We start from the raw sequence: 16,498 nt of genomic DNA, 5'->3' as shown, positions 1-16,498 counted from the left end.
CTTGCGGGACATGTACCCCAAGCGAAACGCCACCGCCGTTACCCACCTACAAGTATTTCAGCTTTGGAAGGACGAACTAACATGAGGGAAATGAGATGACGCCTCCGAGCCCGCGACGGGCAGGGGTTTCCGTTTCCCTGACCGGTCACCGGTGTACCAAACAACCGACCGTGTACACACATATACCGCTGGGGAACGCCCGCTGTCGTAGTGAGCAAGTCTGGCTGTTTGAATACCTCGTTAGTGGGGCAGGGGAGGCGGTGACCTTCGAACTCACCGTGCCGACTAGTATCACGCAGTACACCTTTACTTAAACCTTCCATCAGACATCAAAACACAACAAAACAAACAAACAAACCAGAATCCGCCATTGATCTATGCATGCATGCTATACTATACAACACACCCCCGTAAAAGGGGGTAGTCTCCAAACGGCAACCCTATCATCCCATATATTCCTTCAACTCCTCCGACTCCTCCAGCAGCTGTTTGAACGAGAAGGGCGCAAACGGCCACCCGCCAAACTCGGCAAACTTGGAGAAGGACTCGACCCACGCCAGACGCAACGAGTGAAGCTGTGACCCATTATTGTCAGCAACAAGAATACACCGACCCGGCGGGATAAACAAATAAAAAAGCAAAAAGGGGACTCACCATAGCAGAAACACCCTCCATAATGATCAGAATGATACAGCTCAGACAAAAGAAAGCGGCAAAGACGATGACCAAGAAGATGGCGCCGCCGATGCCCGACCCGGCGAGGGCGGGGGCCCATGGTCATGGACCACAGCACGGCCGAGAGCTGCTGGTGGGCGAGGGAGAGGGCCCAGAGGCGGAGGTACGACGCCGTGTGCGAGACACAGTTGAGGCAGAACTCTGTTTGTTGCGCGTAAAAGCGGGGGTTAGCAAAAAACAGTCCATCGATTACGATTGGGTGTAGGAAGTAGATAGGGGAAAAGGGAGGTGCAACGTACCGATGGTGTGAATGACCTGGTGGATCATGACCTCGCTAAACTCAAACTCCTCGCCATGGCCACCATGGCCGTCGTCATCATCCCCATCCAGGTCCTGCGCGATCATGGCGGCGCCCTCGCCGGCGCTGTCCACGCTGTGCCTCCCGTTGGCAGCACCGGCATCGTCGTCCTCGTCCAGGGCGCTGACGCGCGAGCGCTCGCCGATGCCGCGGTAGCCCTTGGCGCGGGCGCGGTTGTGCTCCCAGCGCAGATAGAAGGGCTTGAGGAACAGGAGGATGGGCACCTGGGCGAGGGCGATGAGCAGCAGGCCGATCTGGACGTACTTCTGGCCGGGGTACAGCGGCGTGTCGATGAAGCCGGGCTGGAGGAACATGTAGATGAGCATGTTGAGCAGGCCGGGGGGCTGCTGGCCGATGGCGAACCAGTCGACGGTCCACTTGTAGATGATGCAGATGACGAGGTAACCAAAGATGGCCTGGAAGAAGATCATGCCGGGGAGGAAGTTGCCCCAGATGTCGACGGGCCGCTTGAAGTGGCGGGCGTTGATGTAGGCGAAGCACAGCGAGTAGGTCATGTGGGCCCAGCCGAGGATGATGCTCATCTTCATCTTGTAGCTGTTGCTGAACAGCAGGTCGTTCTCGGTGCCGTGCCAGCGCCAGTCCAGGCCGAAGGGGGTAGCGGTAGTTGGGGTCCCGGAGCTGCGCCGTGACCGTCTGGCCGGTGTGGAAGTCGGGGGGAACATCCCACTCCCAGGAGCTCTTGAACAGCGTCATGGACTTGGAGAAGATATCGTTGTAGATGAGACCGGTATAGATGGAGAAGACAGCCATGACCAGGGCGATGTAACGGCCGTAGTAGACCATGGCGAAGAGCTCAAACGTGACCTTCTTCAGCGGCTTCTCCCAGTAGATCATGGCCAGAGAGGCGCAGAGCATGATGATGGCGTGGCCGAGATCGCCAAACATGACGGCGAACAGGAAGGGGAAGGTGACGATGACGGGGATGGCCGGGTTGACTTCCTGGTACGTGGCCGTGCCGTAGGCATTGACGATGGTCTGGAAGGCCTCGGTGAACTTGTTGGTCTTGAGGTACGTCGGCGGCTTCTTGTTGGTGCGGATCTCGTTGATGATGGACGGCACCGACAAGCCGGCTCGGTTGGTGACGTCTTGCAGAGTCGACCGGATGAGCGGCAGATCATGGGTCGGGCACCAGCCCTCGGCGATCAGCGTGCGACGGGCGCGGTCGTAGGAAAAGTTGTTGAGCGAGTTGTAGACAGCCTTCTCCTTGCCGACGAGGATCATCCAGGCCGACAGAGAGCGCGAGATCTGGGTGAGCTCGGCCTCGAGGGTCTGTTGGGTGTTGCGGAGGACGCTCTGGACGTCGTTGAGGCGGGCGTTGACCTCGTGCACCTGGTCCCTCCGCAGATCGCTGTTCTCATCGACGTTGTACACCTCGGCGCCCATGGACTCGGAGATCTTCCGGATCTTGGCCAGGATCTCCTTGCCGTGGGCGAAGATGACGAACACGTTCTTCTGCACGGGCTCGTTGTTGGCAGGGTCGACAAGCGGATCGGGGATCTCGGCCTGGTTCATGTACAAGTTGCCGCGCAGGGTGCGCCACAAGATGCGCTCGAAGGCAGCCACGCGGTCGCGGGCAATCACACCGGCGACGAAGCCGATGTTCATGCCAGAGAACGACCGCTCGACCTCCGGGGCCGAGATGTGGTGCTCCACGTCCTGCAGCAGCGGCGCGTCATCGTTGTCGGTGGACGCGCGGATCTCCTCGACGTTGCCGTGGGCGCGGTCGAAGAAGCCGCCGGCCTCCCGCAGGACCCAGCGCCACTCTGTCAGCTCGACCTCGCGCTTCTTCAGGGTCTCGTAGCTCTCGTTCAGCGAGGACACGCGCTGCTCCAGGCTCTGGCTGCGCTCGGCGAGCTCGTCGATCTCGGTGGTGGTAGGGGGCGCGAGGGTGTCGACGTCCAAATCGAGCTTGCGGAGAGCGATGCCAGCCTTGTCCATCTGGGCGTGGAAGTAGCCTACACGCATGCATGCCGGCGGTTAGCGAAGGGATTGAGGGGTCCAATTCAATGTTTGTGCAGCGACGTACGCAGCTGACGCTCGACATTGTCAAGACGGCGGATGTCCTGGGTGAATGCACGCTGGAAAGCACTCAGATCGCCATTGAGGTCTCGGAACTGGACCAAACCGAGTTCGCCGAGGGCATTGACGACTTCGCGACCGATTTCGTTGGAAATGTAGAGCTGCACCATGCTCATGTCCGCCGAGCGGAACGGCGTGTCTCGTGCCGGAGCCATCGCGACGGTTGGGCGGGGGCGATGACCGCAGCGATGGTGGTGGTGATGATGGGTGTCGTTGTGGTGGACGGGTTGTGTTGATGGAGGATGGGGGATGATGGTGTTGTGTCGAATGGATCCAACAACCAACCAACTCGGGGCGGCGTAAGAGGTCGGAGCTGGCCTGAGGCTGGCTTGGCTTGGCCCTGTGGGATTGGCCTCCAACTGTTGGCTTGCGCTCGCTGCCTTGTTTGAGCCGCGCGTCGGCAAAGCCTCGGCGGCATTCGACCCCTATAGTGCAAACACTGTAACTTACACGGAGTAACGAAAGATACGCACCTCCCGTGTAAGTGCCCCTGAGAGCCCGTCGCAACTACACCATGGTCTCAATCTCTGCTGTCTAAATAAGTGTCTGGACGGTGAATATTATATTCCTCGTTATGATATCATCCTTAATGGCCCTTGTATTGAACCCCCTTCCTCGGCACGTTCTTTACCAGCCGTTGCCGTGATAGTGATCTCTCTCCCAGAATATTTGCTGCTCAACTTCTGGACATAGAATTTGCACCCAAGTCTTAGCAGTTAATCTTTACGAGAAAGCCGCTCAGTTTCTGCCCGCCTGATGTAAAATATCTCGAGAAACAAGGGAGAAGTGGATTTCCCTCTTCCCCGTATCTTCAGTTTGCGCATCTAACTACCTGCAATGCTCAAATAAAGCAATAAAGTTTTGGTTTTGGTTATGTTAGTCCGTGCCGTACCCTAGCAGTTGAAAGCTACAGCAGAAAATCACTTGAACTTCTGATTTCTAGCTTACCGGGGCCGTCCACCGACGAGAGGATCGACTCTACATTAAAGATGCCAAAGGAGCACTCCCCAAGAGCCTCAAGGGAAGTCAGCCTTCTCGAAGTGCTCGGCAAGCCGGCATCAAGATAAGCTGCACAGCCCATTCCCCACCAGCGGATGGATGTTTTCGTATCGACTGATGGAATTCGGGCTTGTAGAAAGGGAGCAACGCGCCGTAGTAAAGGAAAGAAGTGTCGGATTGGGGCCGCACCGAAGTCGAAGCGCCGAAATCGACCGACACGGGCGCTTGACGAGTCGATAGAGATCTCGCGCGTTACCACAGTACATTTTTGTTATGGGGAGCTTTGCTACCATGGTAATCATTCTGGGGCCCAGGTGGTCATGCGTTTGCAGAGGTAGGCAATTGCAGTTCCTGTGGCTGTGGCTGAGGCCTCCCCGAGTCCATTGGTATCCAAGGACTATGACCGTCAGCTCAACACTCAGGTTCACCAACACACCAAACGTTAGCTAGTGAGTTTTGGCCGGTGCAGCGAGGGAGGATGTGCAGAAGTTGAAATATACGTAAAATTAACATCGGGTTGGGTGAGCGAGAAAGGACAAGGAAAACGTGACAAGGGGGGCCGGGGGGTTGTGAGACTGGGAACCGAGAGATTTGAGAATGTCTCTTCGTTCCCATATACCAAAGAGATCGGATAAGAAACCCGGACTTAGAAACGGAATTGTGTAAGTCGTTTTCGCCTCGACCACACTTGCAAGCATGTGATGCTGCTTCGCCATGCAACTTCCCCGTCTTATCCGGGTTTGAACAACTGCCAAGTGCAACGGATTCAACGTGGCTGTTTTGACCCAATCCCAGTAGACTTCCAATCCTCCGCGTGACCTTTTTCCCACTTCAAAACCGGACTTCCGCGCGGGTTGGTTGTGAACGGCGAGCTTTCCAAAGGCCCTAGCAGGATGCAGTGCCCACTCGGCGAGACGTTGCCCTTTTGTTAGCATCATCAACCTGCCCATTCCGTTGCCAGGTTTGTAACACGCTGGATTGGTAACTCAAAGAAAGAACCAAAGTCGCTGTCGAACGAGAAGCAGTGGCCGGTTGTTGGTGGGGTGATACACGAACTGTCACACCGCCTCCATGTCAGCCAGCCTCTGCCGTTGAAGCTCAAAAACAGTGGACATCCCCCTACAAATCCGACCACCAGGAAGGAAAAGACGAGGAGGGATCCATGCAGCAAAACCAAATTTGCAAACGACCGTCAGTGCCGTCCCACACGGGAGGGAGCGAGTCGTCAATCGTTCCTTCCGAACCCGTCGTCACCCCGCTCTCACCTGCATGCCGAGCTTCCCCAATCCGGGAGGCTCACCCGGGCCCTGCGTCGGCCGTGGGGGTGATTCCGTAATCCTGACCGCTAAAACCTCCCATCTTATCTGTTTCAAGGTCTCAGCTGCGCGATATAAAACTGCCCCGGTTCCCTTGGAGCTTTTCACGATTTTGAGATTCACAACCATGGATGCGTGGCTATGGCAACTACTTTACTGATTCAATTTCAATCTCGATCAAACAATACAGTGTCGCAAACAAAGACAAAACTCGAGACATCAATCCACAGCACCCATCATCAGTCCCTAGCGGGATTCGTTCTCAACCAGAGCGCAGCAATTGCAATAATCAAACAATTATCATCAACTTTCGCGTTCCCGTTCCTCGCTCGTCCATGCACGCACACAAACGCGATATTTGCCTTTGCCCTCCATCCTTGCGCCATGTGCTTCTCATTTTTTTTTCCCCCAACGTTTTGTGCTCCATGATATAATTCCCGGTTTCCCGACTTCGCTCCCAGAACTCCATGCAGATGCAACCGAAAGACATCCAGAGTTGAGTAGGGAAGAAGCACAACAACAGCCCCGTTCCCTAAACCCCGTTACCGTTCGTCCAGTCTCGGTGTGATAAAAAAGAACGCCAAAGAAGAAACGCCGCCCGGTTCGCTTGCCATGGTATCGAAAAACCCCGGGCCGATGCCGAACAATGCTCCAGCGACTACGCCGAAAAGAAATGTGCAGAAAAAGCAAGCTCGGATTAGAGCTTCCGCGAAAACATGAAGTTGCCGTACATGCCCCCTACCTCGGCATGAGCAACGGGTATCTTCCTCATCCCCCATGACTCGGCCCCCATCTTCCAGCCGCGGCGCCCGTCGTCACGGGGCCCCGTGGCGTTCTTGTTGGGCTGCCGCACCATCCAGCCCCGGCTTCCGCACTCGGAAAGCTGCCAGCCAATGCGCTGCAGGGCGGTAGTGGACTTGCTGACACGGCGACAGACATCCTCGGCTAGCTCCACAACCTCCAGCGGCTCCGAGAACGATTTGAGGATGGCGCAACCGCTTCCGAAGAGATACACCAGGTCGAGCTCCTGTCCCCAGAAGTCCGACAGATCGATGTACCGGAGGCTGTGCGGCTCCCAGTCGACCTCCATCGCCGCGTCGGCGTTCTCGTCCGGAACAAACAGCCGGTTGACATCCCGTAGGGTTAGAGACCGGCCGACCGCGAGCTCCTCAAGATGCTTCGTCAGCGGCCGTAGAAGGTCGATGTGAGACGACGCCATCTTGCTGCCCTTGAGGTTGAGCGACTTCAACGTCTTGGGCAGGATGGGAAGCAGTTCCGTGATGTGCTCGGCATCAAAAGATTGGTGGCTTCTGGCATCCGTTGCCAGGCTCAGGAACTGCAGCTCCTTCACGGCCGGATGGTTCGCCAAGAAGTCGATCACGTTCCTCGCCGACAGCAAGGTGCATTTGGCAAGGTTCAAGTGCGTGATCGTGGCGGTCAACGGGATCGAGGACAGAGCCGTGTCTGTGATGCGCGTGCCGGCCACATCAAGGTGCGTGAGCCGGGTCAGTCGTGGGAGAATCACCTCAAAGACCGACGACGGCAGCGTCAGGCACTTGTGCAGCGACAGCCGTTGCACCATCAATTCCCGAGGCCAGTTGGGCGAGACGATGGACGTGAACGAGTCCTTGAAAGCGTTCGAGGTGCACCCGCAAAAGTCGATGGCCTTCAGCAGGGGTAGCCCCAGGAACAGCTTCTGCAGCACTGCTCCATCGAGATCATCGTCGATGTACTCCTGGCCGAGGAACTCTTGGAGGTGGGGCGTCAGCTCCAGGCACTGAAGGAGCGTCTCGGACGTCAGGTTGCGCGCCTTGGAGCGCTCGGCAGCCGTCAAAAAGAGCTGCGAGGGATTGAAGTGGCAAAAGTCAAGCCGGCGCACGATGGTACCCAGGTTGGGGTGGGCTGAGATGTGGGCGAGGAATTTTTGAAAAATTCTCGAGTGGGGTATGGTGATCCTGCTGTACAGCGTGCTCAGGGTCGCAACGTGCAACGTCCTGGACGTCAGCAGCAACGACATCAAATCGATATTACGTCTAGTGATGCCATTGGGAGGCACATCAAGAGCGAGGAGGTTTATGATGGCGCCTGGTGAGACGTGTTAGCCAACGACACACACAACGCACAACGCACAACCAACCCACGAGGCGGAGGTGGGGGGAACACGGGACGCAAGGGAAGGGCTTACTCAGTATCTCGGTGGGCAACCGCTCGATGGGGGCATCGCCGGATCTGTTCTGACCGCGCTTAGCCGGGCGAGGCGGGGGATTGCTAAAGACCTGGTGCAAGACCTGAAGATCACCAAAGCTCTTGCTAGCGAGCTTGCCCCTGACCTGGATGCCCTTCCAGCCCTGAAAGCTGTCGGCCGGCGTCCAGTAGCCGAGGAGTTTGCTGTTAGGGTTGGTGACGGGAGGCTGGAACTGGGTCTGGATCATGTTGAGGGCCCGGGCCGACGAGGTGCTGGAGGCGCTGGGTGTGACGGGCGGGCTGTTGGTCGTCGTGGGGGTTTCGTCGACGATGGCCTCGTCACTATCGGCGTTGAAGTAGGACGAGACTTTGGACTGTGAGAAGGACTGAGGGATTGGGTTGTCGTGTTCGCGGATGGATGAGAAAGAAGAGCGAGAGACCCGGTCCGGGGTCCCAGGCCGGGAATTCTCCTCGGCCAGCATGGCTTTGTAGTCCGGCGAGGACCGAAGGGGTTGCAGGCGGGCTGGCTGCTGCGGTCTTGGCTTGGAGACCGCCATCGGGGGAGAGTGAGCCAGGGGTGGTGCTGGCGGATGGGACGGGGCTTGGCGTGGCCCCCGGGCAGAAATTACAAGCGGTTGCAGGGCAAGGCGGTCAGGTGCGCGATGCAGCAGTGGGATGGCGACAAGCTGGCCTGATGAAGGGAAGGAGCACACGGACGACGATGGATCCGTGATTCGATGCGGAGCTCGAGCCTGGGGGGGTTTGGGCCAGTCGGCAGGTGCGCTGGCGAACGAGGCCCAGGCAATGGTCTGGTCTCACAAGAACCCCGGAAGGAAGGCGGATGGCGCCGGTGTCTTTCTATTAGTCAAGGAACCGGCGTTTTAGGTAACAGGAAGGTTCGCGACGCCGCCGTGCGGGGAAGATGCGAGCGATGGAATTTGGATCCGCAAATTGAATCGAGAACCTCCCGTTTGGCGATGCGCCGACCCTCGATTGCTGGCGTGGATTCGAGGCAACGGTCCCAGTGAATAAAAAAAAGCGCGGTCTTGCAGGGGTCGTGGAGTGGAAGTTGTGCTGCTGTCCGAATTCCTCGCGTTGCGGTTGGCTTGCGGGGTGCTGGCGAGCGGGCGAGACCGGGTGGGTGAGTGGGCGGCGAGCACCCCTCGGTGGGTGTGACACGGTGGTTCGGGGGTTGAGTGAGTCAAGCGACAAAGACCCCGCGGAGAACAACGGACGGGAATGTTCGGATTATTTGGCGATGTTGTCAGACGAAAGCAACAATATTACGAAGTAAAGAGATGCGTGCTGGACAATGTACTATTCCGGAGGTAGGAGTCATCGGCTTAAGCGGGCGTTTGGAGCTAAATACCAAGTACGTCAGGTGCGGGCAACTCCGATACAGGCCGCCCGAAAAATAACCTGGAAGCTGGCGAATTGACCACAGCTGCTGCCCGAGCCAGACCTCAAGAGCAGGCATAGCACAGATCAGCCCAATACACAAGCTGGCAAATCTTTGTCAACACACGAGCTCCGACTGGGCGGCTGACCGCAGACGTGTTTGTCGCCTCCGCGGGGTTACTGCACCACGACAACCTTTTGAATGCTGAAATGTGGGAATATCCTGGCGTGGCAGATGGAGCGCGAAGAGCGGAGGCCAGTCACAGGGTCGGCCCGTTGAAAATTTTCGCCTCGTGCACCTCCTCGTGTTTGCTGTCAGTTTCTCGGCAGCGCAGCCCATAAAAAGCCCGTCGTTGCCCAACTGCCTCGCTCACGCCCGCTGCGCTGCGGTTGATCACAAGCGGCGGTGCAGAGCAGGAACGCGCGAAACGGCGCGGAGTTGACGAATTCGATGCCAAGTTCGATTGGTCCGGACCGGCCATTCGAGATTACCACCCTTGCCACCCTTCTTTTCAAAAAATGAACCGAGCTTCAATGACACGCCACAAACATCATGTTGCATGGTGGGAGCTGAGAGCGCAGCAGCTTCGAGATACGTAATGGGTTGCACCTCTCCTCCACCCATCACGATTGGACGTCACATCGGCAAACTGCAAAATGCAGTTAATCGCCCACTTCCGAGAGGATTATGATGATCCCATTGACGAAGCATGCACGACATGCGAAGGCTCGCCGCTCCTTTCCGCAAACAATCGTAGTTGGAGGCAAGCAGAGCTGTGGGAGGTTTCGAAGCATTGCTCTTACCTAATCACTGAAACCGCAACCCATTGTTCGGTATCCGTTTCAATCTTCTCGATGACATCAAAAGACAAGAGCTCTCGTCTGATGAGGGCTTGTTCTAGCCTCTCCATCAATGATGCTGGAAGGACCACTCCGCCACTGCCGCCGGCCACGTGCTTTGCGATGCTGATGTTGAATGCTGAGACATGGAATGAAGGCAACGCCTCAACGCTGACAAGCTGACATCCCCCTTTTCGATCGGTTTCCGAGACAGCCCTTCTTACACAAATATTTCTCCTCTCCAGCCAAGGCGAACATCAGGCGGCGTTGGCCCATCCCGTTCTCACCAAACCGTTCACGTGGTGTCTGATCACCTGGGCCATTGGAGCCCGGCCTGGCCCCGCCCATGCGGCAAGGGTGAGCGAAGTCCGGGGGAGCCGCTTGCAGCCGCGCCGCACTAGCGAGCCTTTTCCCCTGCTGCTTGTTTTCGTGTCCCTTGGACCCCCTGCAATGACTTTTTCCTTTTTGGCACTTTCTGCTGGGCTGACCCTGGCATCTTTGGACCCCCAAGATTCGGTCGACCAATCTGGGTTCGGGGTCGCATCGGGGCTGGGTCGGGACCCGGCAGGTCACTAAACCGATCTCCGACTCCGGCCCGTGGATTGGCCTGGCCCATTAAAACATTTAACTTATCTGATCGGCTTTGAACAAGGCGGTTGCATGTATTTCAAAGCTTGTGGTTTGAGCTCCAACAAAGGTCGACTATGATCCGGCGAGAGGGGATCACCCCCCAGACCATCCTCCCCTCCCCTCAGAGCTAGCCCAAAGTTTTCGCCGGGGATGCTGAAACTGCAACGTGGTATTCCAAAGCTCACATGACCGCTTTCTGCATGCCACCTCAGCAAAACCGTTCGTCCCGCCCTTGCTGATCGCGTCTCGGCAGCATGCAGCAGCGAAATGCCCAACAAACCGACGGATTCTCGTCTCGGGGGGGTCGCCAAGCGAACCGCCAGGCCCAGGCGGAGCCGAAATCGATGATCTCCATCTGAAAAGCACAAGCTTCAGAACAAGGGCACCCACAAGGTTCACAAGCTCGGGGAGCATGAGCACAGCTCAAACGGGAGCACAGAAACCCGCCGCCAAGCGCCTCCCGTGCCATCGAAACACAATTCGTGCACCACCAGCACATGGAAGAGGATGGAAGCTGCAGCATCTGCAAGCTGCAGGCAGCTGCAAGGTGCAAAGCAACCCAACCCCAACGGAAACGAGGAGGGAGAAGCAGCGCAAAAACAGGGTTCTGTCCACACCACAGCCGCGGTCCCGATGTGCCGTGCATCTTGTGTCACCACACCCTTCACCCAGATAGGTAACCAACCACGGATCAGTGTCAGATAAAATGCATTCAGACCCCTCTACGGATGACATCCATCCATCCATCCACCCAGCCTGCGTGACCAGCCACGACGCGGCGTCCAAGCGCCCTTCTTCAACCGATCCTAAACTCCGGAAAAGAACGAAAACAATAACTCCACGTCAAGCGACTGCTACGTCCCCCCCCAAAAGTTCCAACCCACAACACCCGCGGTTGCTAAAGCCAGCCTTTCCCCGGAAGTATACGGATAACTACCGAACAATGTGATGACAGAGACAACGCAACAAACCCAAGGGAGCGGAGCGGCGAGGAAACCCGACGAAGAGGAGAGAAGGCGGTGAATAAGCCAAAAAAAGGATGCCCAGATGCCCAGCCCGTTCACCTCCGGTCGGGGATCTTCAGCCGCTTCTTGCAATCCTCGCAGTACCATTTCGCTGCAAGACACCAATCGTTAGTGCTGACCGTTCGTGACAAGCCAAGAGAGGGAGGGGAGGGGATCAAAGAGATGTGGAGGGGATGGTTCGGGGGCGGACGGGGGGCGGGTGTTGCTCGGGACGGGACGGGATGAACCATCACCAACCAGCCTGGCAACCCACAAGCCGAGTCGAGTCGAGGCGAGGCGAGTCGAGCTCGATCGGGAATACGGCGGCTCAGTTCCTGTAACCACCACCACCACCACCACCACCACCACCACCACATAGAAAACACAAACAAACAAACGCAAGAAAGGAAAAAAAAGAAACAGAAATAAACAAACATACCATTCCCCTTCGGCGCGACCTTGAGCCCCACACACTCGAGGTGGAACCACTCGCGCGGGCACCCGTCGCCGTCGCACGCCACCATCTCCCCGTAGCTGACCTGGTTGCAGTAGCAATAGAGGTCCTCGTCCGCCACCTCCTGCTCTTCCTCGTCGTCGTCGTCGTTAACGGCAGCAGCGGCGCCGCCGGCAGTGGTGGTGGTGGTGGTGGCACTCTTGGCGTTAGCCGCTGCTGTTGGTGCCTTGCCGCCGTCCCTTTTGTGGGTGCCTCCGCCTCCGCTGCCACCGCTGCCGCCGCCGCCGGCGACGCTGACGCTGTTGCCGGCTGGCGCCGAGTCCTTGTCTTTGTCCTTGTCCTTTTCTTTCTCCTTGGTGGAGGTGGCTGGGCCGGTGGTGGTTGAGGCGGCGGCGGCGGCGGCTTGTTGGGCGTGCGCTGCGGCCGTGGCGGAGATGGAAGCGCCCTTCTTGTGGCTCCGCTTCGTTGCTGGGGCGGCGGCGGCGGTTGCGTTGCTCGAGGGGCCGGTCCCGGCGGTGCCGGTAGTGCTTTCGGCGTTGCTGTTGTTGTTGTTATTATTATTGTTGTTGTTGCGCGAGGGCCTGGAGCGGGCCGTCGTGGGGCCGGCTGTCGACGAGGCGGCCTCGGCAAAAGTTGCGGTGGCCGGCGTGGACGGCTTGCTTGCTCGGCCGCTTTTGGTCTTGACCATCGCTACCGACGCGGGTTGGATGGCGAGGGGCGCCGTTTCCTTAGTAGGTGGGGCGGACTCGTCGCTTGGTTTTACCACGGTCTCCTTCTTACTACTGTTTTGTGCCGGCTCTGGCGCTAGCCGGGGCTCTTCGGTTTCTGGCTTTAGCGGATTTGGTTTGTTCATAATGGGAACAGTGGCCTCCTTTTGGGTCTTTGCATCTGTGTTTGCCCTCACCCCGTTGCTCGCCTGACCTGGATCAGGCGTACCTTGCGGGATCACGCTCGGCTTGTTCGATGCCGCTGACGGGAGATGATGCCGCGCGCTCTCGGCGTTCAACTGTGTAGAATTCTGGCGCGCCCGAGAGGAGGCAGGCCTGGGTGCGGTAATCGACGGCGCGGGTGAGCCGCGCCCAGGCCGGACGGGATCCGGGAGTGATCCGATTACGGGGGAAGATGTGACGGACGGCGACATGGCGGCTGTCGTCCTGCTGTTGAGTTGGTCAGCCATGCCGATGAACGAGAAATTAGCTAGAGCAAACCTACCTCTTCTTTGCCTGGCCGCTTGACGAAGGAAGTGCCTTGCGTTTCTTGTTGCCGCTCTCCGGAGCAGGCGTCTCCCTCGGGCTCGTGGTCCTTTGCTTCGTGGCGTTCGTCCCGAATACGGACCCCATTGCGCGCTCCGCAGGGGCTCCTCCGTTAGGTTTTGCTTCCACCTTGCGTCTCTTGGTGGTGGGTGCGGTTCCCGGAGGCCCAGGGGTAATGCCGAGGCCAACTGGTCCAGAGTCCGGAAGAGGTTTTCGCGACTTGCCCCCTGACGTTTTCTTCCCGACGTCCTGTGCCTTCTCGCCGTCCCCCTCGGCAGCCTGGTTCTTCGCGCTCTTTTTGGCAGCCATGGCCTGCTTCCTGTCGCTACTACGAACAGCGGCGTCGTCGGCTAGGGCCTGGGCGGCCGCGGAGAGGGTAGCAGCACCTTCGCGACGCGACCGCTCTGCCTGCTTATCGTTGGCCTTAGCCTGCCTGTTTTCCACGTATGCCCAGTGTGTAGCACTGCCCCATTTTGCTTCCTCGCTGAACTCGGCCTCGAGGTGCGGCCAAACGTCCTCGATGCGAGACAGTTGTTTCTGTAGGGCGTCATTGGCAGTGGCAATGACGTGGTTCTTTTCTTCTAGAGATACTAGCATTTCTTGTATCTTTAGCGCGGTGTCGCGGAAGACGGTGCGACGGGGGATGTTGGCGGGATCGAATACGCTGCTGGCCGCGCCATCGGAGGACGGTGCCGAGGGGTTGGCGGGCTCGGTGGTGCTGTTGTGGGCGCTAATGGGCGCAGATACCGAGGCAACGCTGCTCGACGCATCATTGAGCGGCCTGGCAAGGTCTAGGGCAGGAGTGTTGACAGCGCTGTGGAGGAGTTGTAGGAGTGCGGCTTCGGGCGCGAAAATCTTAGCGTCAACTTCTTTGAGCAGTGTAAAGTGTCGAACCAGTTCTTTCGGAAGGGCGGTGATGGCATCGGTGAAGTGGGTAACCCCCGGTAGAATATCGATGGGCTGTTCCGCTGCAGGGGCGTTTGCCAGCGAGTTGGCGCGATTGAGAGAGGATGTGCGTGGTGGGTTGACTCGCGTCTGGCGCACCGGCTGTCTGCGACTCGAACCGGTCGCGCCCTCTGACGCTGGTGGCTTTGCCGTTTTCATAATGGGCGAAACCGAGTGAATTGCGCTCGTGGTAAAGGTGAAGGTGTCGTGAATTAGAGGAAAGCTAACAACGGTCTGTTCGAAAAGACGAGGAGGATGGAGGGAGGAGGGCTAGGTCTAGCGTGATCGCCCGCCGTCTCTGTCGGGCGCCCTGGGAGCAAGGAATTAGAAATTCAAATTAAAGTTATGTCAAAAGATGGGAATGGTTGCGAGGGCATCTCTCAAAGCTGGCGGCATGCCGAAAACCACAGACGATACGGTGTGTTTTGCTTTTCCATGTGTTCTGTGTAAGTAGAGAAAAAAGGGTGCTCTCGAAGCGCGGGATCTTTCCCACCAGCAACCGGGCCGGGAGCACCAGCACCGCCCACCAACGAGCAGCGGCTTTCTCGCGGCTGTGGGGAGCAATTTTATGGGGCTGCCCTGAACAGAGCGCTTTGATACGTCACCGCTCCCTGTTAGAGATAAGATAAGAATGAGGGCAAGCGACGGACCTGGATGCTTGAATGCTCGGGGGAGCATCTGACCACATTGGCTTGGCCGTATGCATCATTACATTTGATGACTTCTTGAACTCTTAGGATTTTGGATGCGGCCCAACATGAGGGTCTCGAATATGTAAATAGAGAAGAATATCCGACTTGCCGCTGTCCCAAACGCCTCGCCCCGTGTAACTAATGTCTATGGTGGCACTTCTATTACATTAAACAATCAATCAGAGCTTCATGCCTCCTTCACTCTGCGCCGTGGGCGCTCGTCCCTCGCCTTCTGCTTCTGTCGCCATTGCCATTCCACCAGCACCGGGAGGAAGCTCCACAGGTCAAACTCGGGCCAGAAACACTTGAGAAAGAAGATATCGGTGTTCTGGTGGCATTGCCACAGCATGAAATCGCTCAGCCGCTCAACGCCGCTGGTCCTCACGAAAATGTCAAGCGGCGGGCAACCAGCCGTATACATGTGGCTGTCGATGGTCTCCGGGGTGATGGTCTCCGCGTTAGGGTATATGGCCACCGTCTCCTCGTCACCGCCGCTCTTGACGGCCGTCGAGTCGGAGTGCAGGGTCGTCGCGGTCGACACGGCGTCATCCTGGTCGTCGGACTGTGTCGAGGAGGGGGTTGGGGACGGCGATTCCCTGATGGGCTCGAGCGGGTCCGGCTTGCCGGCTTGCTTGGACAGAATCTTCTGCGTTATCCTGCTCTGAGAAAACGGGGTGCTGTGCGGGCGTGGGGTGGTCGAATACTCCCGAACGGTGGTTCGGATCGCAGTCGTCATCTCCTCCCTTGACGTGTAAGGGAAGCAGATGTTGAGGACGCAACTAGGAAGGTTTATTAGTATGTCCGTGTGACGTCTGCGACGCGTGGTGGGCTCTTACTCCGTGTTGTTTTTGGTCGTAGCGGCGGCCCTCTCCACAACTTCCAGGACATCCGGGGGGATCAAATCGAGGCGCCCCAGCACCTTCACACGCGCGCCATATCGGTCAAGCAGCTCTCCGTGCTGTATGAGCTGTTCTAGTTTGAGTTTTGCAAGCTGCATAAGCCCGTCGACCTCGTACTTGGGGCGATGGAAGTTCTCGAGACTGAAGGCGTAAACCGTCACGACCTTGACGCCACACTTGTAACAGACCTCGAGCACCTGCCGATCCGAGTCAGTTAGCGCGTCAAGCGGGGGCGGGTGCAGAAAGAGACGGGCGCACACACCCTAGCAAGAGCTTCAAAGCCCAAATGATGACCCTCGATTGTTTCTATCTTGTGGCTCCGCGCGTACCGGCGGTTGCCGTCCATCTCAAAGGCGACATGCTGAGGGATGGGCCCCTGCGAGAGGGCACCGATGAGGGTCGAGCGGAGGCGGTTGAGGGCCCATTCAGCGGGGGGCGAGCTCATAAACCAGCTACGTATCCGGGAAAGATACAAGTCGGACATGGTGAAGCTGTAGTCCGGGGTTGATCTGACTGGGAAGATGCTGTGGTACGGCGTGGTCTGACCGGGAAGGAAGAGGCAAGATGGGCGCAATTAAATTACAAGATTTCTGGGAAAGCGTGTCGTGTTTAAAGAACAGTCGCCATGATACGAAGTCGAAACCAGATCACTGCAAACGAAAAACGAGAGTGCGCAGGCTCAGCCAGGATTACGGGACGGGGTTGATGATGAAAGAGTGGTAAGCCAAGGGAGAAATTGTGGCTCTGCGAA

The 16,498-nt window shown here is 57.7% G+C and overlaps 5 protein-coding genes across 5 annotated transcripts; all 5 read right to left on the bottom strand.

The window, feature by feature from the left end:
* Window positions 1–443: 443 nt before the first annotated feature.
* Window positions 444–3,288, bottom strand: B0H64DRAFT_373238 (vacuolar ATP synthase 98 kDa subunit; the record flags this gene model as incomplete). The annotated part of the gene is made up of 6 exons (XM_062802277.1): window positions 444–575; window positions 655–694; window positions 786–876; window positions 975–1,687; window positions 1,722–3,009; window positions 3,081–3,288. 6 exons carry the CDS (start codon window positions 3,286–3,288, stop codon window positions 444–446), a joined length of 2,472 nt encoding a protein of 823 aa, XP_062661483.1.
* Window positions 3,289–6,013: 2,725 nt separating this feature from the next.
* On the bottom strand, window positions 6,014–8,279 carry B0H64DRAFT_135113 (uncharacterized protein). Its single transcript, XM_062798195.1, has 2 exons — window positions 7,634–8,279; window positions 6,014–7,533 (listed from the first exon to the last, which is right to left on the bottom strand). The coding sequence occupies exons 1-2, from the start codon at window positions 8,187–8,189 to the stop codon at window positions 6,146–6,148; spliced, it is 1,944 nt and encodes a 647-aa protein (XP_062661482.1). The 5' UTR covers window positions 8,190–8,279; the 3' UTR covers window positions 6,014–6,145.
* A 2,390-nt stretch (window positions 8,280–10,669) lies between these two features.
* On the bottom strand, window positions 10,670–11,416 carry B0H64DRAFT_135065 (uncharacterized protein). The gene has a single exon (XM_062798194.1). It carries the CDS (start codon window positions 11,144–11,146, stop codon window positions 10,709–10,711), a length of 438 nt encoding a protein of 145 aa, XP_062661481.1. The 5' UTR covers window positions 11,147–11,416; the 3' UTR covers window positions 10,670–10,708.
* A 144-nt stretch (window positions 11,417–11,560) lies between these two features.
* B0H64DRAFT_319556 (uncharacterized protein) lies at window positions 11,561–14,315 on the bottom strand (the record flags this gene model as incomplete). The annotated part of the gene is made up of 3 exons (XM_062800435.1): window positions 11,561–11,616; window positions 11,944–13,115; window positions 13,171–14,315. 3 exons carry the CDS (start codon window positions 14,313–14,315, stop codon window positions 11,561–11,563), a joined length of 2,373 nt encoding a protein of 790 aa, XP_062661480.1.
* A 527-nt stretch (window positions 14,316–14,842) lies between these two features.
* B0H64DRAFT_339992 (Decaprenyl diphosphate synthase-like protein) lies at window positions 14,843–16,496 on the bottom strand. Its single transcript, XM_062801219.1, has 3 exons — window positions 16,010–16,496; window positions 15,685–15,944; window positions 14,843–15,627 (listed from the first exon to the last, which is right to left on the bottom strand). Exons 1-3 carry the CDS (start codon window positions 16,229–16,231, stop codon window positions 15,036–15,038), a joined length of 1,074 nt encoding a protein of 357 aa, XP_062661479.1. The 5' UTR covers window positions 16,232–16,496; the 3' UTR covers window positions 14,843–15,035.
* Between the last annotated feature and the right edge of the window lie 2 nt (window positions 16,497–16,498).

Source organism: Chaetomium fimeti (assembly GCF_033439085.1).
Source record: "Chaetomium fimeti strain CBS 168.71 chromosome Unknown B0H64scaffold_3, whole genome shotgun sequence".
Lineage (NCBI taxonomy): Eukaryota > Fungi > Ascomycota > Sordariomycetes > Sordariales > Chaetomiaceae > Chaetomium > Chaetomium fimeti.
This window is presented reverse-complemented; position numbering and strand designations above follow the sequence as displayed.

Excerpts from the sequence above, each read along its gene's own strand:
- B0H64DRAFT_135113 (XM_062798195.1), bottom strand. The coding sequence starts at position 8,189 with ATGGCGGTCTCCAAGCCAAGACCGCAGCAGCCAGCCCGCCTGCAACCC. Across the intron at positions 7,534-7,633 it reads GTTGCCCACCGAGATACTGA|GCGCCATCATAAACCTCCTC; the intron begins GTAAGCCCTTCC and ends ACGTCTCACCAG.
- B0H64DRAFT_339992 (XM_062801219.1), bottom strand. The coding sequence starts at position 16,231 with ATGTCCGACTTGTATCTTTCCCGGATACGTAGCTGGTTTATGAGCTCG. Across the intron at positions 15,945-16,009 it reads GCTTTGAAGCTCTTGCTAGG|GTGCTCGAGGTCTGTTACAA; the intron begins GTGTGTGCGCCC and ends TCGGATCGGCAG. Across the intron at positions 15,628-15,684 it reads ACGACCAAAAACAACACGGA|TTGCGTCCTCAACATCTGCT; the intron begins GTAAGAGCCCAC and ends AAACCTTCCTAG.
- B0H64DRAFT_135065 (XM_062798194.1), bottom strand. The coding sequence starts at position 11,146 with ATGCACGGCACATCGGGACCGCGGCTGTGGTGTGGACAGAACCCTGTT.